Genomic DNA, 23,578 nt, shown 5'->3' on the forward strand with positions numbered 1-23,578 from the left:
TGTCTCACTTCTGATGAAAGAGAGAGCTATTCAAGCTGGAGAATATGTACTTCAGAATTGACAATACTATGTAACTGCGTTAGCTAGGTTTCGTCTCTTGGCAGATCTAGGGATTTCACTAATACCTGGAAAGTAGCCACTTGGGTATTTTATAAGGGGAGGGGGAAACTACTGAACATAGCAGGCAACTATTAGCAAAGGCAAATTTCCTACCAAAATAAAGGTAGGCAGTTAAAATGAGATATTATGAAAAGTGGGTTTTTTGGTCTATAAAATATTGTACAGTGTTAACTGCTATTGCAGTGATGGTTGTGATTGTCATGGCTTGTTAGTACCTCTAGGACCCTGGGAAACCTGTGAGGTTTAGAGACAGAGTGAATGCTCAGGATCCACAAGACATATCAAAGGCTGTGTGGAGGTTCCTGGAGGCCTTTAGGATGCCAATAAACCACTCTAACCTACTTCACTGATTTCAGCTGAAGTCTCCAATTGGTAAGACTGGTGGGTCCCGCCAGAGGCCTTGTTTTCTGGTTTGTGGAGGACTAATGATTCATGGGTTTTGGGTAAGACCGCTAGTGCAACAGCGCCTTCATCAAGACTGGGAGATGGAGATGCATAGATGTAGATCATGGTAGTGCATAAGTGGAAGATGCTTATTTTGCAACTGATAAATGATAGAAAGCCCCTCTTTGGGGTATTGAAGGAACTCAGGTATTCTATCTGTGCCTCTGGGATAGATGGATGCATATATTTATAGATCTATATAATATCAATATATTCAATATAAATATGTTTATCTTTATATTTAAATAAATAAAGACTTCCATTTTTACCCATTCCTCTGATACAAGATGATAGAGTAGGTTTCTAAAATATGGCTAGCAAACCCAGGTGTTTGGGTTGAAACAGTGAGCCATGAGTGTAGATCACAAAGATCAAAATAGCACTGGCTGGACATGATGAGAGGTAAGAAGGAGAGAGAGAGGGATAAAGGAGCCTGCATAGTTTCTGAAGAAATTACTGAAAGGTAAGGGGATACATGAGAGAAGTCAAATTTTGTTATTTAAAAAATAGGAAACAAAGCAATTGAGATGGATATCTATTTCCAGGAGGGCAAGTCATTGGAGTACTAACTTATTTATTTTACATGACTAAATTTTCTGTATTTATTTGTGTGAATAAGTTTCTTATATTCATTCGTGTGAGAAAATTTTCATGATGTGTGTGTGTGTGTGCATGTGTGTGTATTAACCTTCAGTAACAATGTATAAGAAATGAGATGCTGCCTTTTGGGCGTGCTCAAAATCCCACAGTTCTTCACACAAGAATAAAATGAACAGCATTTAACCTTTTCTGTTTTTTGAGTTAACCATCCTATTTTTTTCTACCTTCTGACAGATAAGAAATCAGGTGAAAGCTTAATTGTTCCTTATGTTAGAATCATTCTAACAAACATCTAGTAAGAATCATTCTTGCATCTAGTAATAAAGGGAATTTTTTTTCTAAAAGGACTATATTTTAAAGAATGCCAATCATCTTCCAGAGTCCTTCTAGTAAGTTTGTACATACACTGTTATCTAATAGTAGTCAATTAAGGAATAAATCAAGTTGGCTTTGAAATTATATTTTACATTACTCTAGTATCTTTATTCATGCTACATCAATTTCTAAATGCAGAAGTGCATACCATTGCCTTCTCTCCTGAAAAAATTTATGGCTGTAATTTGTCATCTTCAATATTAGAATAAACTGTTGCAGATCTCTGTCAATTGATTTATCAGCTGATGATATTTAAAATGGAGACAGTAACACTGAAGGAGACAAGCTGAAGTGAAGGAGAATAAAAGGGAGAGTGTACAAAATTCAAGACGTTGAACTTTGCTTTGGACCGATTTAGAAAGTATGTTTTTGTTTGAACAAGGAACTTTAAACCTGGATTCAGCAAAACTATAGCTATATTTGTCTTCTATGACATGGGTCATGGTGAAGACACATAAAGTGACTCTGTAGCACCTGTGAAAACAGAAAGCTATCAAAACAATGGTGCTCTGTCCAGTCCTGCTAATACATATTCGTGTGCATAGGCTCAGCTCTCTCTGGGGTTCATGGCATGGCCCTAGCCTTTCACTACACTGTTATTGGGGGAAAGCAAGCTTGCCTGAAGTTAACTTCCTATTGCTTACCTATTGCTTACTTTTTTTTTTCCTTAGGCAAAGTGTGAATCATAAAGAATAATGAAAAAGAATGTAATTTCGGGACTTTAAGAAGTTCTCCCCATATTTAGGTCTCGATGTGGGTGTGTGTGCATGTATGCATGCATTCAGACATGCATCTGAATATGCGGGGTGTGGTGAAGGAGGCAAAAATGATTTTTAACAATGGTCACAAAGGGAAAAGATAGAAGAAACAGCTGGCTTGGGGGTAAAACTCATTCTCCACTGCCTTCATTATGCTGACCACCACGCACACAGTTCTTACACTGTTTCTCTTACACTGGGCATAACATGACTCCATCTAATATCTGCACCATCAGGGGTTGTGGTGGTAAGAAGAGAAGGTGAGCACGGGCAAGTGATCATTCTGGAGTGATGTGCTATAAGTAGAAAAGGCATCCCACCTCATCCTCTCAAAATACATGTCTTACTGAATTGTCCAGTGACCATTCAGGAGAACGATTCAGTGTTATGACAAGTTTATATAATGAAACATTATGCAGCACATGGACATACTGGTTTTTGAAATCATTTTTAATGACAGGGAAAAAGGCTCAAATGTAATGTCAACCAAAAATAACTGAATATGAAATAGAATGTACAATATGATCGATCATACTGAGAAAATAAATAGATGGTGTACATATCTATGCATTTTCCTAACTTATATATGTGTTCATGTGACACATGTATACACACATATGTATACATGCATATATATGTATACACATATATAAAAAACTCTCAACAGTGGTTAGTTATTGGTATTTGGATTATGAGTATTTTTTGCTTTCTTTTTAAATCTTTTTCTGTTTTCTAAGCTTTCTATAATATATTACCTTTTAAAATTACAACAATTAGAATATTCAAGTATGAAAAAATTCAAATCTAAGAAAAAAAGACAGAAACTTTGGAACTATGAAGTGGATGAAATGAGGCCATCACCTCAAATTCCATGCGTCACTTCAAGATTATTGAGTCTGTACAGAAGTGATCTAAGACGCTACTTTAGAACAGCATCCCCAATGTTAAAAAAAAAAAAAAAAAAAACAAGCCAAAATTGGGCTCACACTGCTCAGTTGTAGAATATAACTGTTGTGATACATCTCTCTCTACAAGAAAAATCCTAAAGTAGTTAACTCCATGGGCACCTAATTTACCGGGGTTCCGTTCTTTTTTTAAATTAAATTTAATTTTTTTGAGACGGAGTCTCACTCTGTCGCCCAGGCTGGAGTGCAGTGGCGCCATCTCAGCTCACTGCAAACTCCGCCTCCCGGGTTCATGCCATTCTGCTGCCTCAGCCTCCCGAGTAGCTGGGACTACAGGTGCCCGCCACCACGCCCAGCTAATTTTTTGTATTTTTAGTAGAGATGGGGTTTCACCTTGTTAGCCAGGATGGTCTCGATCTCCTGACCTCGTGATCTGCCCACCTTGGCCTCCTCACAGGTGTGAGCCACCACACCCGGCTGGTTCTGTTCTTTTTATAATGAAAATGAACCATAAAGAGATCTTTTTATGGTTTCAAGGGTTTCCCTCAGTGAATCTCTCATGACTTCTTGCTTCTTCTCTGGAACTGCAAATCTTCATTTCTGATTTCCTGATAACTAGATGTGCTCTAGGCTTCTCAAGCTCAGTACATCCCAGACAATCCATTATTTGGCCTTGCTTCTTCTCCTGTTATCACGACCACCATTCAGTCATGGCCATTCTCCTATCCACTGTACACTGGGGCTATCTTCACCACTCAGTTCTTCCAGTCGTCATCTCAACACCAGCAATGTTTGCCAAGTAGATCTCCTCCTGACACAAGTTTGGGTACTTTCATACCAGTCTCCTAACAAATCAATCCAGCCTACTCTGCTGCCAAAGCACTTGATACTTCACCTCACCATTTAGAAGACTCACGTGGTTCCATAATGTCCAGTGAAATTTTTTAGTCAAATGCTCCTTCTCCTAAATTCTTGCCTATTTTCTCTCTTAACATCTAGCCAGAAATTCGCTCTCCTTCTTCTCAACACCCCTAATACTAACTCCTCTCCTCACTTTTAACTGTGTACTGTTGACCTTTTATATCCATGGGTCCTGCATCCGTGGATTCAACCATAGCCTGAAAATATTTGAAGAAAAAAAATGGATGGTTGCATCTGTACTGAATATGTACAGATGTTTTCTCTCATCATTATTCCCTAAACATTATAGTATAACAATTATTTACATAGCATTTACATTTTATAAGGTATTATACATAATCTAGAGATGATTTAAAGCACACAGAGGGTGTATATAGGTCACATTCAAATACTACACCACTTTATATATGGAAGGCATTTGAGCATCTGTGGCTTTTGGTATCTGTGGAGGTGGGGGTGGGGTGGGTCCTGGAACCAATCCCCCATGGATACTGAGGGCCAACTCTACTAACTTCTAACTATTTCACAAGTTTTTCTTTAGTTTATCACCATGAGGCAGAAGCTATATTGGTTCTTTACTGCATCTCTTAGGACAGTGTTCTGCACACAGGTGATTAGTAAATAATCATTGAGTGAACTTACGTCATCAGTGTGCAGATACAAAGGCAAGTAACGCAACCCCATCCAAAATTAAAACGAAAAAGCAAAAACAAGTTTTTAAAAGCTAGTTAGGAAAGGAGGGAAAGAAACTCCCAAACTGCCACTGTTGTGCACATATTCAGTCCCATGTCTTGCCTTTTGCTAGCCCTGCCATCTTTGAGAGAGGGCAGTCTGATATGGAGAGTGCTCTGGCAGTTTAGGAAGGCTGTTCAGGCAAGCAGGGGTGATTGGCTGATGTGAGCAGAGAAAGGACAGATTAGTGATTGTGCTTCCATCCTGCTTATGGATACTTAGGTTACCTCTGTATCTTTTCATTGGCTATCTCCCAGATATAACTCTGAAAGCTTTTAAAAAGATCTTCTCTTCTCTCTTTCTCATGTGTCTTTCAGATACCATGCTGCTTTGGACAACTCGACCTGCCCTGGATAGTGTGGGGGCCCAGACTCTAGTTAATTCATTTTTGCCTTTGCCATGGCAGCAAGCACAGAACCTTTCACAAAATGGGTGACTATATTTTAAAAGATGAACAAAATTGTGTGTAGTAGAAGGGTCTCTTGTATAGAAAATGGTGCTCCATCTTCTCTAGGCAACCTCAGGGCAATAGAAACCAGCCTATTTCTAAGCAACAGTTGAGAAGAGTGCAGGAGAGAAGTAATAAAAAGTTGGAAGACATACAAGCACTTTGCTATTTCGTGAGTAGCAAAGCATGGAGGATCTGGCCATAATGAGGAAAAGGATCACCTGAGAGGCTGGGAGTTGGAAGGTCAGTACTCCTCTCTGCTACTTTCTTTCTATGTAACCTTGAGTACCTTACATCAAGGTTTAGTCATCTGCAAAAACTAAGTACTGGATGAGATCAGAAGTTTTAAGACGAAGTAAGAGTAGGTGCCTGGAAACCCATGCTATTGGACTGTATCTTACCTGCCCCTTCCTAGTGGATGCTGAGAGTAGAACTCAGAGCTTACTGGGCCACATCTTGAAAACCATTGAACTAAGATAATTCTCTCAAAATTTCTCCTCCTGTAACACTTCATGACTTCTTAAAACACAGAGAGTTTCCCTAACATTTACAGAGGCAAGGTGGGATCCCACAAATCAGAAAATATTCTATAATTAGGTCCCATTTTTAAAAAACCATAAACTAAGCAGCAACATTCATTTATCTGGGCTTCCACTGAAATCAGATCCAAAGGAGTCTGCTTTATGCAGATCTGAAAAGTTTTTTAGACACAAATTCATTTTCTTTAATAAACTAAATACTGAAGAGTTTTAATAATTTGGATCAAATCATTGAATACTTCCCCATATCTACATTTCTGGGGTTAAATATTCTAGGTATTAATGAATGTAATTTCTGAACTGCTTTTGAATAAGTGGGACAAATATTTCCTTGGTCTTTGTTTACTTCTTTCTGTACTGAGTGATTTAGCCATTGTTTGATTTGAGTAAACATCAGTATTTACACTTACATGAAAGAGGCTTGCCTAACCTGGGTATGTGGTCAATTCAAACACCCAGACTTGGCATTTGTATGGTTAGTGGTTCTGTGCTGGCTGTGCTGTTCTACGTTGGGTTGGAACCAGAGCTCATAGGTTGCTGAAGGCATCATGCAGAACAAGGATGACTGTGGGATTTGATGGCATGAAGGCTGCACCAGGCAAGAGGTTGCCTGCCTTTATGCCTGTCTTTATGTAGAGATGCTGTAGAACTGGAAGAACTTAGATCCACATCCCAATTTGCTTTTGCCAAGTGGCCCTAACACTTAACCTCTCTGAGCTCCAGTTTTTTCATCTGTAAAATACAGGTGACAATCCCTGGCCCGCTAACCTAGGGATTGTAAAACTAAATAAGATAATGGATGTGAAGGCACCTTATAAACTTCAAACAGAAGTGACATTGGGCAAGTTGTTTTACCAGTCTGTTTCTAAATTCAATCATGATAGCTGATGTTTGGTGACTGCTTGGCACCTTACTAAGGACTTTACATATGTTATCTTATTAATTCTCACAGTTACTCTCTGACAAGAATATTATATTCATTTTACAGATGGCAAAACTCAGGCCTAGCTAAGAAGTTACCTAGCTAGTAAAGTCTTTTGGCTACAAACCGATGGACAGAAGTTAAAAATAAGGATGGAAACAATACCTACTCTATTAACTCACAGACCAATTAAAAGAATTACACAAATAATTACACTTTTAAAAACTTTAAAGTGTACTATAAGAAGTGATATTACTATTAGGAATGTTCTGGCTTTGTAGTAAATTGAATTTCCCAGATAATTGAGTTATAGTTGATTATGTGATTGTCTGATGATGTGTGGTGTATCTATAAGCATGGGAAGGGTATGATCATGCATTCTAAGAAGCACCCTAACTTTGTATCATTGATCTCATTATGAATAATACATGAATGTGGAAATGAGATTTTATGGGTATTTTTTCTTATTGTTTACTTATTAGCTGCACAGAAATAGTATACTTAAATGAGGTTGATCAAAAGGTAAGAAGTTGTTACTTTTCTAAATCATTTACTTACTGTAGTAAAACTAAAGACCTCCATAATTAAGAAAACATTTCATTATACAGTAATTGCTAAATAAGTCAACCATTTCTTGTCCTTACACTGAGTTTTTTTTTGGAGACACCTGGCCTAAATCCCATGTAAATCAAATGGTAATGTCTCACAGCTGGTAAAGTAGAGGTTATTAGACACTTGTGAACTGAGACTTCAGGAGTTGCCAATTATCTTAATTTCTTGTGATCATTATATTTAAAAAATCTGATAAAAGATCATATTTTCCTAGGACTTACAGGTCCTGTTGTTAAAACACAAAAAGAGAACCATCTTTCTAGACCCGTATAGAATTCTAGAGTTCCATCTTTTCCTTTCATGGATGAGAAAGCTGATTTCTGGAGAGCTTAAGAGTTTCTCTCAGCTAACATCAACATCATCATAACCGTGATCTTAGTCAGTATATAGCTGCTGCAGCTAACATTTATTGAGTACTTATCATGAGTCAGGCACTCTGCTAAGCTCTTTAAATGTATTATGCCATGTATTCCTCATGACAACCTTATGAGGTAAGTATTGTTATTATCCTCACTTCATAGGATGAAAAATCTGAGGCTTAGTGGGAATAAGGAATTTGCCAAAGGCTACTCAACTAGTAAGTGGCAGAGCCAGGGTCTCAAGCCAGGACGTTTTATGCCAAAGCTCCCACTCCTAAACATCAGGCTATATTGCCATTGACTAGTTGGTCACCAAGTTAGTGTGAGAATCAGGATTTTTACATGCCTACTACACATAACACTTGTTCTAATGCAGGGTATTTCTTTACAGTTGCATTAGAATTTAATTGAGACCTTTTTTTTTGGTTCCTGGCCAGAGATAATTTATGCAATTTACTGTGAAACTAAATGGAGCTGGACAAAAAAAAAAAAAAAGTTCACTTGAACTTGCCAAGAATTGCCACTTGGGGTATACAAGTTTGGGCATTTGCTTAGGACTGTTGCTCTGAATTCCTTGAGGGAAGGGGGAATCTGGATGCAGCTTCAGCTAGAAACAGATTTGTTTGCTAATAATTGTGGCCCGTGATAGTGTGATGAGTGACAGCTTTTTTCACTTGTCCACCTCTTGCCAATTTAAGCCCCCTTCATTACTGCCTTGGAGGGAAAACTAAAGGTCTGTGCCAAAAAAAAAAAAAAAAATCTGCAAAGGTGGTTCTCTGATTGTCTCACAAAGTATAACTTGCACAATTTCCTTAACTGTCTCACCGTCTCACAGACTAAGATATGTAAGGCTAACTGTTGTATATTTTACATCTAAAGCTGCTTTGAAAACATCAAGGTGTTTATTAGCTGAATTCACGCTATGCCTTTTTAGTTGTTGCTGAACCACAGGCTTATAGTTGGAGGATTTCTGGCCACATGATGGACCTGACCTTTCACCCAAGAGGTAAAAATGCCACACATCATTGCACAAATTCCAAAAAAATTTCCACTGGCGTAAGACAGAAACTTTGATTATACCATGGTAAGCACAAGAGAGGATTTTACATTTGACTAGATCCTAAATGTCTTAGTCACATGGGAAAGCACACAGAACATAGTGTTAAATGTATGAAGCAGAAAACAAACATGTGCTAGATCCCTGACATGCAGGAAGGTATGTCTCTGGACTTCTGGGAATGCCCACTGGGATTACCAGTGGAACATGTAATACACTTTGTAGAGAGCATGTGATGGGCTTAGTGATGTCATAGCTCTGAGTTACTAATGAAAAACCTTATTAATTTTAGCTGAAAGTCATTAAATCTTTATACTTTATTTTCTCTTCACTTTCCTTGTAAGGATTAAATTTTGGCTCCCAGTTTGAGACCACTTTTGGCCAGGAAACAAAGCGTTTTATCACTTCAGAAAAATAACTGTGTAAATGACACCAGCAAAGAGCAACAAAGCCCTCTTGGGATGAAACTGCTGGGCAGCCAGCATGGCTCAGTTGTTGGTCTTATAGTCCGGTGGACTTAAATTCCTACCTCAGCACAATGTCGAGTTACTATGGGTCATGGATATTCAGGCTTGCTTTTAGAAGAATGAAAACCAAGAATGCCAAATTATTCAATGCCAAGTATCTACTTTATAAAATATGATCTCAATTATGTTATAAGCTATAGACAAGACTGGAAAGAAATACAGCAAAAGCATTAACTGAGGTTATCTGCAAGCATTGGGGATTAGTAGTGAGTTCATTGTTTTCATTACAGTCTTTTAACTTATCAACATTTCTAAGTTAGCATTTAGAATCAGCAAAAAAGCCATGAAAACATAAAAATTATTTTGAAGAGTATAGGCGAGATGTCAACAATCTCTTCAGCCTCAAGAACTAGTAGACGAACTAATCCACCACCATGGAAGCCAGTGGATGTTGTCAGGGAGTGTAAGAAGGAGGAACAAAAAATGAGATGAGAAAGTAAAGAAAGAAGATGGTGGGAACGAAAGGAAAAGAGAATGAGAACCAAGAAATAGATGTGTGGAGTGAGATATTCCTGAGACCCCTCCATGCCACTGGTTGCCTGTTCTCTGCTGATTTGAGGCAATTCCTAGAAGTTGTTCATGTATTTAGGAAGCTGTTGTAAACTTCCTAAAACTAAAATAATGACTGATATTTATAGTCACTGAGTTTGAAGTTGGAAGGGACCATGGACACAATCACATGCAGTGACTAGAAACATCCTGGTCATTGGGAGGCTTTATATTGTGTAAAAGACCAAAATATATAGACCAAATGCTGATGATATTTATGATTTTAGTTGATTGGTTCAAATGTATAATGCTTACCTATTATAAAGCAAAATAATAAGAATAGGGAAGCTATTTTGGTAAACACAAAAAGTGGATATCAGGGATTATGGCTACTGGTAGCTGTATCTAGTTTATTTCTTCTTTGTTTTGGTTTTGGATATGTAGTAATGAGAAAATTCTTATTATCATGGAGAGTGTTTGGTAACGAAAACTGTTTTTACAGCTTACCTTGCAATCTTAGGATAGTTATTTTTTCAACTAGACATAACTGAGGAACTTAATGATGAGAGCAAAAGCATTTACTTCGGTAGTACAACACTTAAAATTGTGATAATTTTTATAATTTAACTTAGTGTGAATCAGTTAAAATTAATTGTTTAACACGTTTGAATATATTTTTTGTGAATTATTATTTAAAAATACTTTAAAATCTATAAAACAAAATTTAATTTAAGAAAACTGTGAAACAACAGGCTCTGTGGGCACAGTTTGAACACCATTAATTTAACAACAAATGACCCTCTCTTCCCATTTTGTGGGTAAGAAAATGGAAGCCCAGAAGGGTAAAGTAATAAATATAAGGTTATAGACTTAATTGTTTAATGCAGTTTTTGCTGTCAATGACACTTGCAAGCCTTGATAGGGAATAAAGTTGGCTGTCTAACTGGGACTTTTCTTTTTAAATTTATTTTTTATTTGTTATTTTTTTCCTTCTCCTTTCTTACTACAAGGGACTCTACTTTTAATACTAAAATAGGTAAAAATCCTACTGTGATTCAGGAAAAATGAATAAATATCTCAGTGGCTAGGTATAATAAATTTCTTTTGAAATTAAAAATATGTGACTTTATACCAAGAATGTTGGTTTTCCCTTTTGGGAATTTCTAAATTTGGACACAAAAGTGTTGGTTGAATGTCATTGTTCACTCTTGATTTTACTATTAGACCATTAAATCTGAGTGAGAAAACAGCTTCCTGAGGGTTTGATTCTGCAATGTCTGATGGAGGAGCCGATCTATTTTATGGAGTCTCTTCTATCTACTTGTCTTAGGTCATCACTTCTCATTTTCTCTTAGAATTCAGAAGGGTTGCTTTGATTACAGGTATGCAAAAGGGTTCAATGAATTTCACGGCAATTTCTGAAGTATCTTAACCTCAGAGTAGCATACTTACATTTTCGGAAGCAGCTGTCCCTTAGACCTTTCCTACTGCTAAGTCTTAATTTTCTCAGCTTTGTCTAATTACTTCTTCAATAAAAAAAGCAGCCTCCTGACATTTGCCTATTTTTTCTTTTTCCTTTTATCACTTATCTTTCTTTGTGTCTTTCTTTTTTAAATAGCCACCTGTCCCAACATTTACTCATGTGCTGTATTAAATGTTTTAAAATAACACTGGACATAGAAAAGGCATAAATTGCACAGGCAGACTTCTTTCACTGTAGAATGGCCTTTTGCTTTGGGTAATAAGAAATAGGCCAAAAAAGTTTCCCCAACAGACAAGAGTGGGTAAAAATCAGAGGCAAGAAAGACTGAGTAAACATTATTATAAACATTTCTTTCAAATTGTTAACAAAATGCTTTTATTTCACACAACTCTCTTCCATGGCCATCTCTTAACTGACATTTTTTTCTTAGTGGAAAAAAGCTTTATGAAGTTGTGGGAAGTGAAATTGTCATTTCTCCTAGAAATACACGTACAAATTTTCATGGAAATGTGTAAAAGACTTTCAAGGTCTCTCTAGGCCTGACTTGACCTGTCTGAATTAGGATAACTGTGCCTTTCATACACTGGTCTTCCTATTACAGTTATGCATAAAAATGTATAAGTAGAATAATTTTAAAATGCAGTCAAATTGCATGGGTTATAACTGTCTTGGCTAAAAAATTTCAAACCCTTAAGATTTCCAAAATAAAGAAATCCAAGCACAATTTCAACACCTTATTCAGTTTTCATATTGTATCCAATTTTTAATATATAATTTTCTGATGTAATATGATGCTAAATTAAACTTCACCTCAATTTTACAGTTATAAAATATCTGTTCTTTTTGTTCTTTTAATGAAAACCTGTTATTCTGAGTTCACTTTTATGAGGTAGGGAATATGGTTCCTGTGAATTAATTAATAACAGCAATTTCATATCACATGTAGAACTTAGCATTCATAAATGTAAAGATAAAAGAGTACAGGAACATACACCTTAAGAAATTAACAGCAGAAAACAAAAACTAAAATTGCATTACTTATCACCTCAAAATAGCATGATTTGCATCAACATTGCCCAAGTCATATTTTAATGAGTTGAAGCTTTCTTTTTATGCATACATCATCAGTATAGTATGATTTTAAAAAATAACATTGAGATGTTTCTCAAAAATCCAAGGAGTTTGAAAATGAATCTTTGTCTTTTGGTATTCCTGATTGCTTTTGTAGGGGAAGACTTTTCTTATATTCTCTCTCCTAAGTTGAGGATGAGTAAGCTATGCTGTACTAAAGAGAATCACCAGCAAGTGTTGTGACTGCAAAGGCTAATGTTACACCCGTGAAAAGATTCTTGACCTGCACTTCCATGACTACTCTTCACCTGAGATAATTCATTCATCAGGCAGATTCTTGACCCTGCAGATAATCTGAGGACTAACTGTAGTTTCCAAGAAGCAAATAATCATGTGTGAAAGTGTCAAGTGCCTGTTTAAAGCTTCTACTTTCAAAGACCTTTTAAGAATCTGACTACTGAGAATAAGTTCTTTCTCTTTAGCAAAGACTGAGTATGTTCAAAGGCAGCAGAACTGCTCTAAGGCTGGTTTTGACTCTATATAATCAGTGTGGACAGGCTAGAAGGGATCAGCTGTAGCCCTGAAATATGGTCTGCTCTGATCTTGTCCCTGATCGGGAATAGAGATAAAATAGAAAAAATCCTGAGAACATTGTGTCATCACATTGGTTAAGAACGCTGAGTGGTCCATTGGCCTGGACCTTGTTAAGGAAAGAAACAAGGAACCAGAACGAAAGGAAATCAGAAGAGAAAATGACTCTGAAGAGTACGTCACCTGCTGCTTTATGAGAGGGAAGTCTGTAGACTCTGAGATGGCCTCGCATAGCAGCAAGAGCAAGGAGCATGGGTACTAATAATACATGATTAGTAATGGACACTGGACAGCAACACTATTTATGTTTAATTTCATTTTATTTTTAATCGAAATGTTTCATTGTAATTTAAATAACCTATTTGGAACTTGAGTTATGTTTATGACAAATGAACTAGCAAATTTGACTGACCTGGCTGGACAAGGATCCAGGTTGCACTCCTGAAGCTTGGGTTTGGGTTTGATGTTCTCTGGGTAATAGTGACAGTATTGGTCAGCAACCACACGGTTGCTCCTCAGATCGTAGCACTCAGCCGATGTCAGCTGATAACCTGTAGTATCAAACCATCCAGGCAAGTTTAAATGTACACGCCAATGCAATATATTTCTTTATGCATTTTGGCCATCTCACATCAATGGAAATTATTCCCCAATGCCTTAGTCATTTCCGGGAAAAAAGACACATAATTGGAAGGCTCATTAATTTTTGCAGACCTCAAGTACTGTGCTTTTCTCAGGTAATCCACTCAAATCTTAATAATTACATTATATAATTAGGCTTGAACTACTTAAGGGCCCAGCCGGATAATAAGACTGTGGTAAGAACTGTTCTTGTGATTTCTTTTATATGATCTAAAAATATAATGCAGAATTCTGTATCTAAAAAAGATCATCAGGATTTACCAACCATCTTATACAAGAATGCTAAATTGCCTCCTTAGTACCTGGGGCGCTAGGGAGAATAAACTCCCAAATAAATAAACAAAATAAATCCCACATTGCTCGCCTTGCACATGGGGGGCCAGCACAGGCTCAGGTCCCACCAGCTGCCTGGGAACATTATTTTTGCCCAAATTCAACCTGAGTGGGTTGAGTAAATGGACCATTGAGATTCCAACAGTAGACATCACGAATCCTGTTTCCCTGCAGAATTAATAAAAATACCTCCCTGTTACTGTTCCATTTTTGTTATATTCAAAATCTTCTGTCATTCTCTTTAAAAACTCTCTAGCAAATATTTCTTAGCCTCCACCGACAAATTGTCACTGTTTAAAGAAGCCTTTCTTAAAAAAGTATTGTTGAGTAATACTGAATTCTTTTCATATGTTTTATCTTTTTATTGTCCTGTGGATTTCTGGTAGGGTGGTGATCAAGACTTAGATTCTTGGGGTGAAAAATAAATGTGCATAGAGAATTTTTAAAAATTAGGCTGTTTATATCATTCTTACCGTAATCAATCTGCCAAATATATTACCCTAGCAGGTGGGTTGAACGCGGTTATTGCTAAATATATATTAGGAAGCAAGATTTAAATGATTAAGGGACTTGCAAAAGATTTTAGGAAATCAGAAGGCAGTTTATGAGCCAGATTTCCTGGCTTAAGGCTGTGTTCTCAGACCACCCACAAAAATTAATTGTTCATTAAAGACCCTAAAAAAAAGGCCTTTTAAAATTTGACTATAAAGATGAAAAGCATGAAAAGTCATGAAAGCAATGGATAAGAACACTTTTTCCATCTAATATTTGTTTTATAAAAAAATCGAGTAGCAAAATGACATTTTAAGTAAGTAAATGTACTTTTACTTTTCAATTACATTGTACTCTAAAAGCATCTAATTTTATAACAGGCTAATCATTTTATAATTTTCCAGATAATAATTTCTACACAGGGACAGAATTTATCATGTAGTAAAATACAGGAACAACGCAGTAAATTATTAATCTGTCATGATTATTTTTCAAAATCAAAATTTGTCAGCCTAAACCTGTTGCTTTGAAGCTATTATAGCGTGTATAAAATGAAGGGTTAGAGCAAAAATGAAGGAAATGATCAAAATCATCAGATAATCATGTTTTCTAAAGTTTTACAAGGTATTTGGAGTAGCAATTTTTACACTAAGCAAAATGTCCAACCAGTTACATCTGGAACCAGAAACAGAGAAGAGAACTTAGAGATTATTTCTTTAGTAATTTTCAAGCTGGAAACTTCAGTAGATTTCAAAATAAAGTAGAAGGACAGCTGGTCTCCACATCCCTCACATCTTCACTCAGAACAGTCTTCCTTTTATCCTGGCTTCATAGTTAAGGTTTCCTTTGAAGCAAGATTTGATACCCAGAAACATCTGAAAACCACTGATAGTTCTACTTCTTCATTTCAATGTGAGGAAAATGAGGCCCAAAGAAGTAAGATACGTGTGAATCTAACATCAATGTCCTTATTATGTAATGAACTATTATCAAAGTTGCTGACACCATACTCTAATAGCAGCTCTATGTGTGCATATAATTGAAATGCTATTTCTCACAAAGCATGGTTTTCATTTTTAAAAAAGAAAAACAAACCTTAGATTCTTTCCTTGAAACTATTTCCTATGCTAGTCATTAGTAAAAATATCAAAATAATGTATTCCCATGGAACATCAAAGTAATTGACAGTTCATTTTTAAACAAAGCAATTTTCTTTCTTTCTTTCTTTCTTTCTTTCTTTCTTTCTTTCTTTCTTTCTTTCTTTCTTTCTTTCTTTCTTTCTTTCCTTCTTTCTTTCTCTTGCTTGCTTGCTTGCTTGCTTGCTTTTTTTTGAGACAGGGTCTTGCTCTGTCACCCAGGCTGGAGTGCAGTGGCATGATCTTGGCTCACTGCAACCTCTGCCTTCTGGTTTCAAGCGATTCTGATGCCTCAGCCTCCCAAGTAGCTGGGATTACAGGCTTGCGCCACCACACCCAGCTAATTTTTGTATATTTAGTAGAGATGCGGGATTTCACCATGTTGGCCTGACTGGTCTTGAACTCCTGGCCTCAAGTCATCCTTCTGCCTTGGCTTCCCAAAGTGCTGGGATTACAGGCGTGAGCCACTGCGCCTGGCCAGCTAAATGATTTTCTATCCATAACAGACGGAACAACTAGAAACACTCATTCTATTGAAATGCTTAAAATGTTAAATTGCCAGTTTTTATCAACTGAGTAAAAGTACTTCATGGCACTTCTACTGACTTCTTTTAAGCTAAAATCCAACATTGCTCCATAGAACCACATTTTTCAGTGGTTTGTTTACATTGTGTAGATAGAAACAACATAGGTAAAGATGAATTACATCATACAATGTTTTCCAAAAATTTATGGGTAATCATTTGTCTCCATTTTGAGGTACTATCGTTTTATATCTTGTCAAATTAATATAGTGATACTTCTGTGGATTAGCTACTTAAAGTTAGCCAATTAACTGGCTTCTATGAAACTAGAGCTAGAATTTATTTGATGTGCTAATTTTCAAAAGAACAGACATACAATTTTATATCCATTACATTAGAAACATGATAATCCACAAACACTGACTCAGTTGGCAATGAATCTAAAATATTCACATACTGATTGTTATCCTTCTGGAAAGAATTTGGTAATGTGTGCCAATAGCCACAAAAATTCTGAAATTCCTTGATCTAACAATCTCACTCCTGAGTATTTATACCAAGAAAATAATTTGGAAGGAGAAAAATACTTAGGTATTAAGTTATTCATTGCATTATAAAAGCATAAAAGTTAAAGGAACTAAATGATTTGCTGTAGGGAAATGTCTAAATAAATTATTGGGAAATCATTCAATGCAATTATTTTGTAAACACTATAATTATGATGAGCAGAAAATGAGAAAAAATAACCTTTTGTAGTAACACAAAAGCCTCTTCTAGTAACACAAAATGCTGTTCGTGTTACCAATATGATGGAACAGAGACAGGAGTTTATTTTGTGACTTTTCAGGAGAGATGCATTTTAATGAATAAATAAAAGAAATGGCATTTCTTTTAATGCGTGGATGATGGGGTGGAGTTGAAAAATAACTGAGCCTAAGTCTATAATGCAGAGATTTTTTTTCCTGGTAGCAAACTATTTTCTCTAATTAAGTAAGCCTGATAAACACTCTTTAACTGATTGCTGAATATGACTTTACTTCAACCACATGAGTAGTTTATATGTAAGTGAATGGACCTGCCTGCGTCAGGACCAAACTGCTGCCAAATTAGAATATTTCTAGCTCTGGCCTTCCACAAAATCAAGGAAAGAAGTAAAGACTGTTTACTCGGTCGGGCACGGTGGCTCACGCCTGTAAGCCCAGCACTTTGGGTGAGTGGATCACGAGGTCAGGAGATCAAGACCATCCTGGCTAACATGGTGAAACCCCGTCTCTACCAAAAATATAAAAAATTAGCCGGGCGGGGTGGCGGGCACCTGTAGTCCCAGCTACTCGGGACGCTGAAGCGGGAGAATGGCGTGAACCCGGGAGGTGGAGCTTGCAGTGAGCCGAGATCGCGCCACTGCACTTCAGCCTGGGCGACAGTGAGAGACTCTGTCCCCCCCCCTCAAAAAAAAAGACCGTTTCCTCTAATGGGACTCTACAGATAGAAAATGTCTTTGGCATCTTGGCGGAGGTATCTGCCTTACAGGAGGGCCTCGAGATTCCACTCTGTTCAGAAGAAAGGATCTGGTCCACCACAGCACAAAATTTCTTCCACGCTGAAGTAATTCTACTCTTATAATACCCAAGTATTTCCTCACAGAAGCCAACAGTTTCTAGACTAAGTGAACACCATTACCTCCTCCACAGGTTGCTGAGCAAGGAAAGAAATCCGTCTCCCTCCATCGGTGGATGATGGGTTGATAGAAGATGAACTGGACTGTACTGTCAGCGGAGCCCGAGTTACGAATCTGCAGAAGTCAACAGGAAGGTAGAAGTAACGTGACAGTGCGGTGCTTTCTGGTCCCTTGCAGCTTCGAACAAGAGTATATGGCAGTGCTGATGGTTTCAGGCTGTGTGAGAGACTGCACTGCGGGAGAAGTGGCAATGGCAGTATCATTTATCCTACCATTTTACCAGTGAATGGTCCTTGAATAAGCTTTCACTATCATTATCTTCTCAGTTCTGTTGCCACAGAACAAGGGAGAGCAATATCTCAATTTGTGATTTCACTGTCATCTTATTCCAAGCCAGTATTCCCTTTCCGTCCTTTATTTCCAACCTCTTTGGTATAATAGATAAAATTATGTGGATTTTAAAATGTAGATTCAGAAATAGACAATTTGTTCTAAGAAAATTATATACTGCAGAAAATAAAAGATACTGGTTTTGGTTAAGAAAAAAGACGAGTTAAAGAATTAAATAACATTTCTCATTCAGAGACACATATTGGGCTTCTGGTGAATTTAGTGATTCACATATTTGAGTATGCAAAGTTACCAACTAGATGCTTGCTAAAATGCAAATATCTGGGCCCATGCCCAGAGAACTAGGTAATTCAAATGTTGATGGTTTAAGAATCAAACTGAAAAACACAAATTTATGTTACAAAAACAATTACTTAAAAACAATTTATTTACTTTTAAATAAAACTGGTGCTTAATGGAAATTACAACTTCTTTTTTTTTTTAAAGGGGGTATGTGAGACAAGTCCTTAGTGGTTCTTAAGAGTACAAGGTTGAGAAAACATAAACTGAAGAGAAGGAAAAAGTACCTTATGTCAACAATTTCATGAAGACAGAATGATACAACATTCAGACTGTTGGGTAAGGTTTGTACTACTTATTATAAGGAGGTTCTGAGGACAATTGAGAGGATTACTTCTTACTCTACATTACAACAATTAGAGAAGTATCAGAGTCCAGCTGAACCACCTGCCCTAAGTCTTTATTAAGTTTTAAGTCTTACTATTTTTCTTTTCTTTTTACTTTCTTTTTTTTTTTTTTTTTTTTGCAATGGAGTCTGGCTGTGTTGCCCAGGCTGGAGTGCAGTGGCACGATCTCGGCTCACTGCAAGTTCTGCCTCCCGGGTTCACACCATTCTTCTGCCTCAGCCTCCTGAGTAGCTGGGACTACGGGCGCCTGACACCACGCTCGGCTAATTTTTTGTATTTTTAGTAGAGACAGGGTTTCACAGTGTTAGCCAGGATGATCTCGATCTCCTGACCTTGTGATCCGACCGCCTTGGCCTCCCAAAGTGCTGGGATTACAGGCATGAGCCACTGCGCCTGGCCAAGTCTTACCATTTTCTTAATTGCCTGTAATATAGGATAAATTGGTGGATTTGGCCTTCAGATTATTTTAAAGATAGCCCTATTTCTGTGCTACTTAATTTAACAAGTGGATTAAACATCTAGGATGCAGGGGGAAAATAAGAATATTGAAGAAACAGGGCCAAGAAAAAGTGATGGATGCTAAACTCTACATCAGTTTTTGGAGTTTAGATGGGAATATGGAAATGTTTGTCAGAAAGTCTGAGAGAGGTGGAAAGAAGGAAGAGAGAAACTCTACAGAATGTCTCATATTACCCTGGGATTTTGACTTATAGAGTATTTACGTATTTTCTAATTAGAATAAACAGTGATACCATTCCCTACTTTAAAACAAAAACAGCTGAAGCAATACAGTGTCTTTCACAAAAAAGGAGCACTGCCTATAGATTTCTATTTCTCATTTCTATGTGTCAGATACAGGGGTACCTAATTGCTTGCTTAGGGATGTAGTATTAATCACATTCCTTGGAAAGTTCTTTTTTTTTTTTTTTTTTTTTTTTTAGCTCACAAAAGCCTCTAGCTCTCTTGGGATGTGTGGTTATCACACTGGAAAGCTATAAGAAAAAAACTTTCATTTAAACACAAGATTGATGAAAAATAAAAGACCAGAGCATTTGTGTGGATTCAAAGAGATGAGGTTTTTTGTTTGTTTGTTTTTGTTTTTTGCTTTTTTTGTTTGTTTTTGCAGGTGTTCTTTTTGGAATGCTAACCTGAGTCCTGGGAAGTAAGGGAAAAAAATCTTAGCTTCTTACAGCCAATGTGAGGAGGATACAGCATCATAACACTTGGAGAAACTCTGTTTTAGAAAGCTTCAGTTTGACACATTTGGTTTAGGGAGTTAAACACATCTGGTATATGTAATTTTGACCTCCTTATGTTAATAAAAAAGAGTATTTGAACCAAGCTCTTCTTCCTATAATCACAATGTTTCAGTGTTTCTAATTCAACATAATGATTTCTCACACTAACGTGAAAAGACAAGACAAAAACTTTTCCATAGCAATTGACTGCACTGTCATGACAGAGCTGGAGGGCCATAGAAATGTTATGGGGGGTTATGGTTGAGCTTTAATTCCATGTAAAATTCAAGGAATCAAGGAGATAGTATAAGCACATGAAGACATCATTAAGCACACAAAGCACTGTCAAAGCATCTTTTCCTTTCTCATGGTCAAAAGGCAATTTGTGAGCTTTGGGATTTTCCCTAAGTTTCTTTCTCTCACCGATTTAGAAGCTGTTGCCTCAGATGGGCCAGCAAGGGGGCTGGCAGTCACGGGTCCCCCCAACCTGGCTTAGCTGTTCAGTCGCTGCTCTCATGAGGACAGGGAGGCAAAAGGAAGTCACAGGTGAGCCACTACTGTGTACCTCTGAGCTGGGATCCACAGTGTTATGTGACTTGGTCACACTGCTCTCAGAGCGACAGGGTTGTCATGACTTTGGAAAGCTTGGAAACAGTGAACATACATCAGTATGCCTGCTAGGGAGAGAATAACATGGAAAACTGGTAAATCTGTTTATTAAATGTGTCAGTCTACTAGACTCAATTTTGGGCTGTTCTGGTAGTTGACAGAGATACTGTATCCTCAGGAACTGCTGTTAAGACTATTTTAAAATGCTTTTGTTTGGGCTTGAAAAGATATGCAACAACAATAAAATCTTTCTTATAGCAGTTATATATCTATAAATACCTAATTTTGAAATAATTGCTATCTTATCATCTTTCTCCTTCGCATTCTGAAAACTCCATGGAGGCAGGTACATTTATCCTGCTCATCACTTTTCAGGGTCATCTACAATGTCTGGCACATAGTAGGTATCCAAACAATGGCTGAATAAATGAATGAATGAATGAACAAACAATTGAATTATATACCTTTCAGGTACTTTTGAAATTTCTAACTATTGCTTGTGATAAATTATTAGATGAGTCATTATCTTTTTATATACATCTGCCAGTTTCCTTGAAGATGTTACTGATCACTTGATTTTATCATCAAATGATAAAATTCATAAACGGAAAAAATATTATTACAAAACAATGTTTATCCAAGAGCACTTTGTTTTGAGATGGAGTCTCGCTCTGTCACCCAGGGTGGAGTGAAGTGGTGTGATCTCAGCTCACTGCAACCTCTGTCTCCCAGGTTCAAGCGATTCTCCTGCCTCAACCTCCCGAGTAGCTGGGATTACAGGTGTCCACCACCATGCCCAGCTAATTTTTTGTATTTTTAGTAGAGACGAGGTTTTGCCATGTTGGCAAGGCAGGTCTCAAACTCCTGATCTCAGGTGATCCACCTGCCTCGGCCTCCCAAAGTGTTGGGATTACAGGCGTGAGCCACCACACCCAACCCCAAGAGCACTTTCTACACTCCTTGGAAGGCTGTCTTTTTAGGTAGACAGTATAGTGAAGAGGGCTTGCCAAAATGCTACTTACTATGGGAATGAAACAGATTCAGTTGTCTCACTGTTTAAAATGCCTGATAATTTTAACAGTTGGAAATGCTAAGATTAGGCATTACTAGATTAAAAATGATTTAAAAAAATGTTAGTACCCAACTTTACCTCTGTACTTCTTATAGAGTTTTCTAGTTTTTCTAGAACTCCAGACCTCCATATTGGAAAATAGTGCAGTTCAGCCCATAGGCCCCTAGCTCAGAGTTTTTTTTTTCTTTTTCATAGAAATGGGGTCTCAAACTAGAATAGCCCAGGCTAGTCTCAAACTCCTGAGCTCAAGCAGTCCTCCTGCCTCAGCTCCCAAAAGTGCTGGGATTCCAGGCATGAGCCACTGTGCCCAACCTACCTAGGCAAGGGTTATGATTAATGCTGCCCACAACCCTTGAGTAGGGCAGTAGATCAGAGATGCTTCTCTGGAAACAACAGGTATAATGTTGTCTAAAGAACAAAGAGGGTGGCAAAGATTTGTCAGGAAGGATATACTGAGTGGCAAAGCAGACTGCAGCCTACTTGAAGGACTGTCCCAGTGGTCAGATGGAGGAGGAGGACAGGAAACCAATGACCAGAGCTGAGCTTAATATTGTGGTGGTGGGGAGCGAGGCAGGATTGGGCAGGGATCTGCAACTCTCAAGAGTGAAAGAAAGATGAGGAATCAGTTCTCTGTCTCTGCATCCTAAACCTAGCTGCGTGATGGGCAAAACAATGTGTGAAATCTGACAAGAAATGCAGTATATTCTGATTAGCTCAGTTCTAAACGCTTGGCATCTATCAGCAAAAGGGGCATATTGGCAGAGTCACTACCTCTAAAAGTTGGGTAGGAAGATGAACCAGTACATACTATTCACTTCTTTTCTTTCCTACAGTTGATTTAAACTTTTCCTCTCAAGAACACATAGCTTAGGACAACGGTTTTCCCTTTTATAAGCATGGGTTGACTGAAAAGGGGAGACTGTCTAGAAACAGGCTGGGTGTGAGGGTGAAACCAATCTGGGATTAAACGTTGGCCAAAGCTCAGCCTCCAGTGGATAAAGGAATTGTTTACAGATGCTCCTCAACTTACAATGGGGTTATATCCTGATAAACTCATCATAAGTTGAAAATATTATAAGTTGAAAATGCATTTAACACACCTCACTTACCAAACATCCCAGCTTCCCCACACCTACCTTAAATGTGCTCAGAACACCTATGCCAGGCTACAGTTGGACAAAATCATCTAACACAAAGCATGTTTTATAATAAAGTGTTGATCTGAAATTGACACCCTAACATCACAATTAAAAGAACTAGAAAAGCAAGAGCAAACACATTCAAAAGCTAGCAGAAGGCTAGAAATAACTAAAATCAGAGCAGAACTGAAGGAAATAGAGACACAAAAAACCCTTCAAAAAATTAATGAATCCAGGAACTGGTTTTTTGAAAAGATCAACAAAATTGATAGACCGCTAGCAAGACTAATAAGGAAGAAAAGACAGAAGAATCAAATAGATGCAATAAAAAATGAAAAAGGGGATATCACCACCGATCCCACAGAAATGCAATCTACCGTCAGAGAATACTACAAACACCTCTATGCAAATAAACTAGAAAATCTAGAAGAAATGGATAAATTCCTCGACAAATACACCCTCCCAAGACTAAACCAGGAAGAAGTTGAATCTCTGAATAGACCAATAATATGTTCTGAAATTGTAGCAATAATCAATAGCTTACCAACCAAAAAGAGTCCAGGACCTGATGGATTCACAGGCAAATTCTACCAGAGGTACAAGGAGGGACTGGTACCATTCCTTCTGAAACTATTCCAATCAATAGAAAAAGAGGGAATCCTCCCTAACACATTTTATGAAGCCAGCATCGTCCTGATACCAAAGCCTGGCAGAGACATAACCAA

General features: G+C 37.4%; 1 protein-coding gene across 2 annotated transcripts in view; it reads right to left on the reverse strand.

The window, feature by feature from the left end:
* ADAMTSL1 (ADAMTS like 1) overlaps positions 1-23,578 on the reverse strand; it is a 956,380-nt gene that overhangs the window by 234,863 nt on the left and 697,939 nt on the right. For both annotated transcript variants that reach the window (XM_063609087.1, XM_055294157.1), the window contains 2 exons: positions 17,761-17,872; positions 13,366-13,504 (listed from right to left, as the gene is read on the reverse strand). In XM_063609087.1, the coding sequence (XP_063465157.1) occupies positions 13,366-13,504; positions 17,761-17,872 (251 nt within the window). The remainder of the gene's footprint in view (positions 1-13,365; positions 13,505-17,760; positions 17,873-23,578) is intronic.

Source organism: Symphalangus syndactylus, chromosome 9 (genome assembly GCF_028878055.3).
Source record: "Symphalangus syndactylus isolate Jambi chromosome 9, NHGRI_mSymSyn1-v2.1_pri, whole genome shotgun sequence".
Classification (NCBI taxonomy): domain Eukaryota; kingdom Metazoa; phylum Chordata; class Mammalia; order Primates; family Hylobatidae; genus Symphalangus; species Symphalangus syndactylus.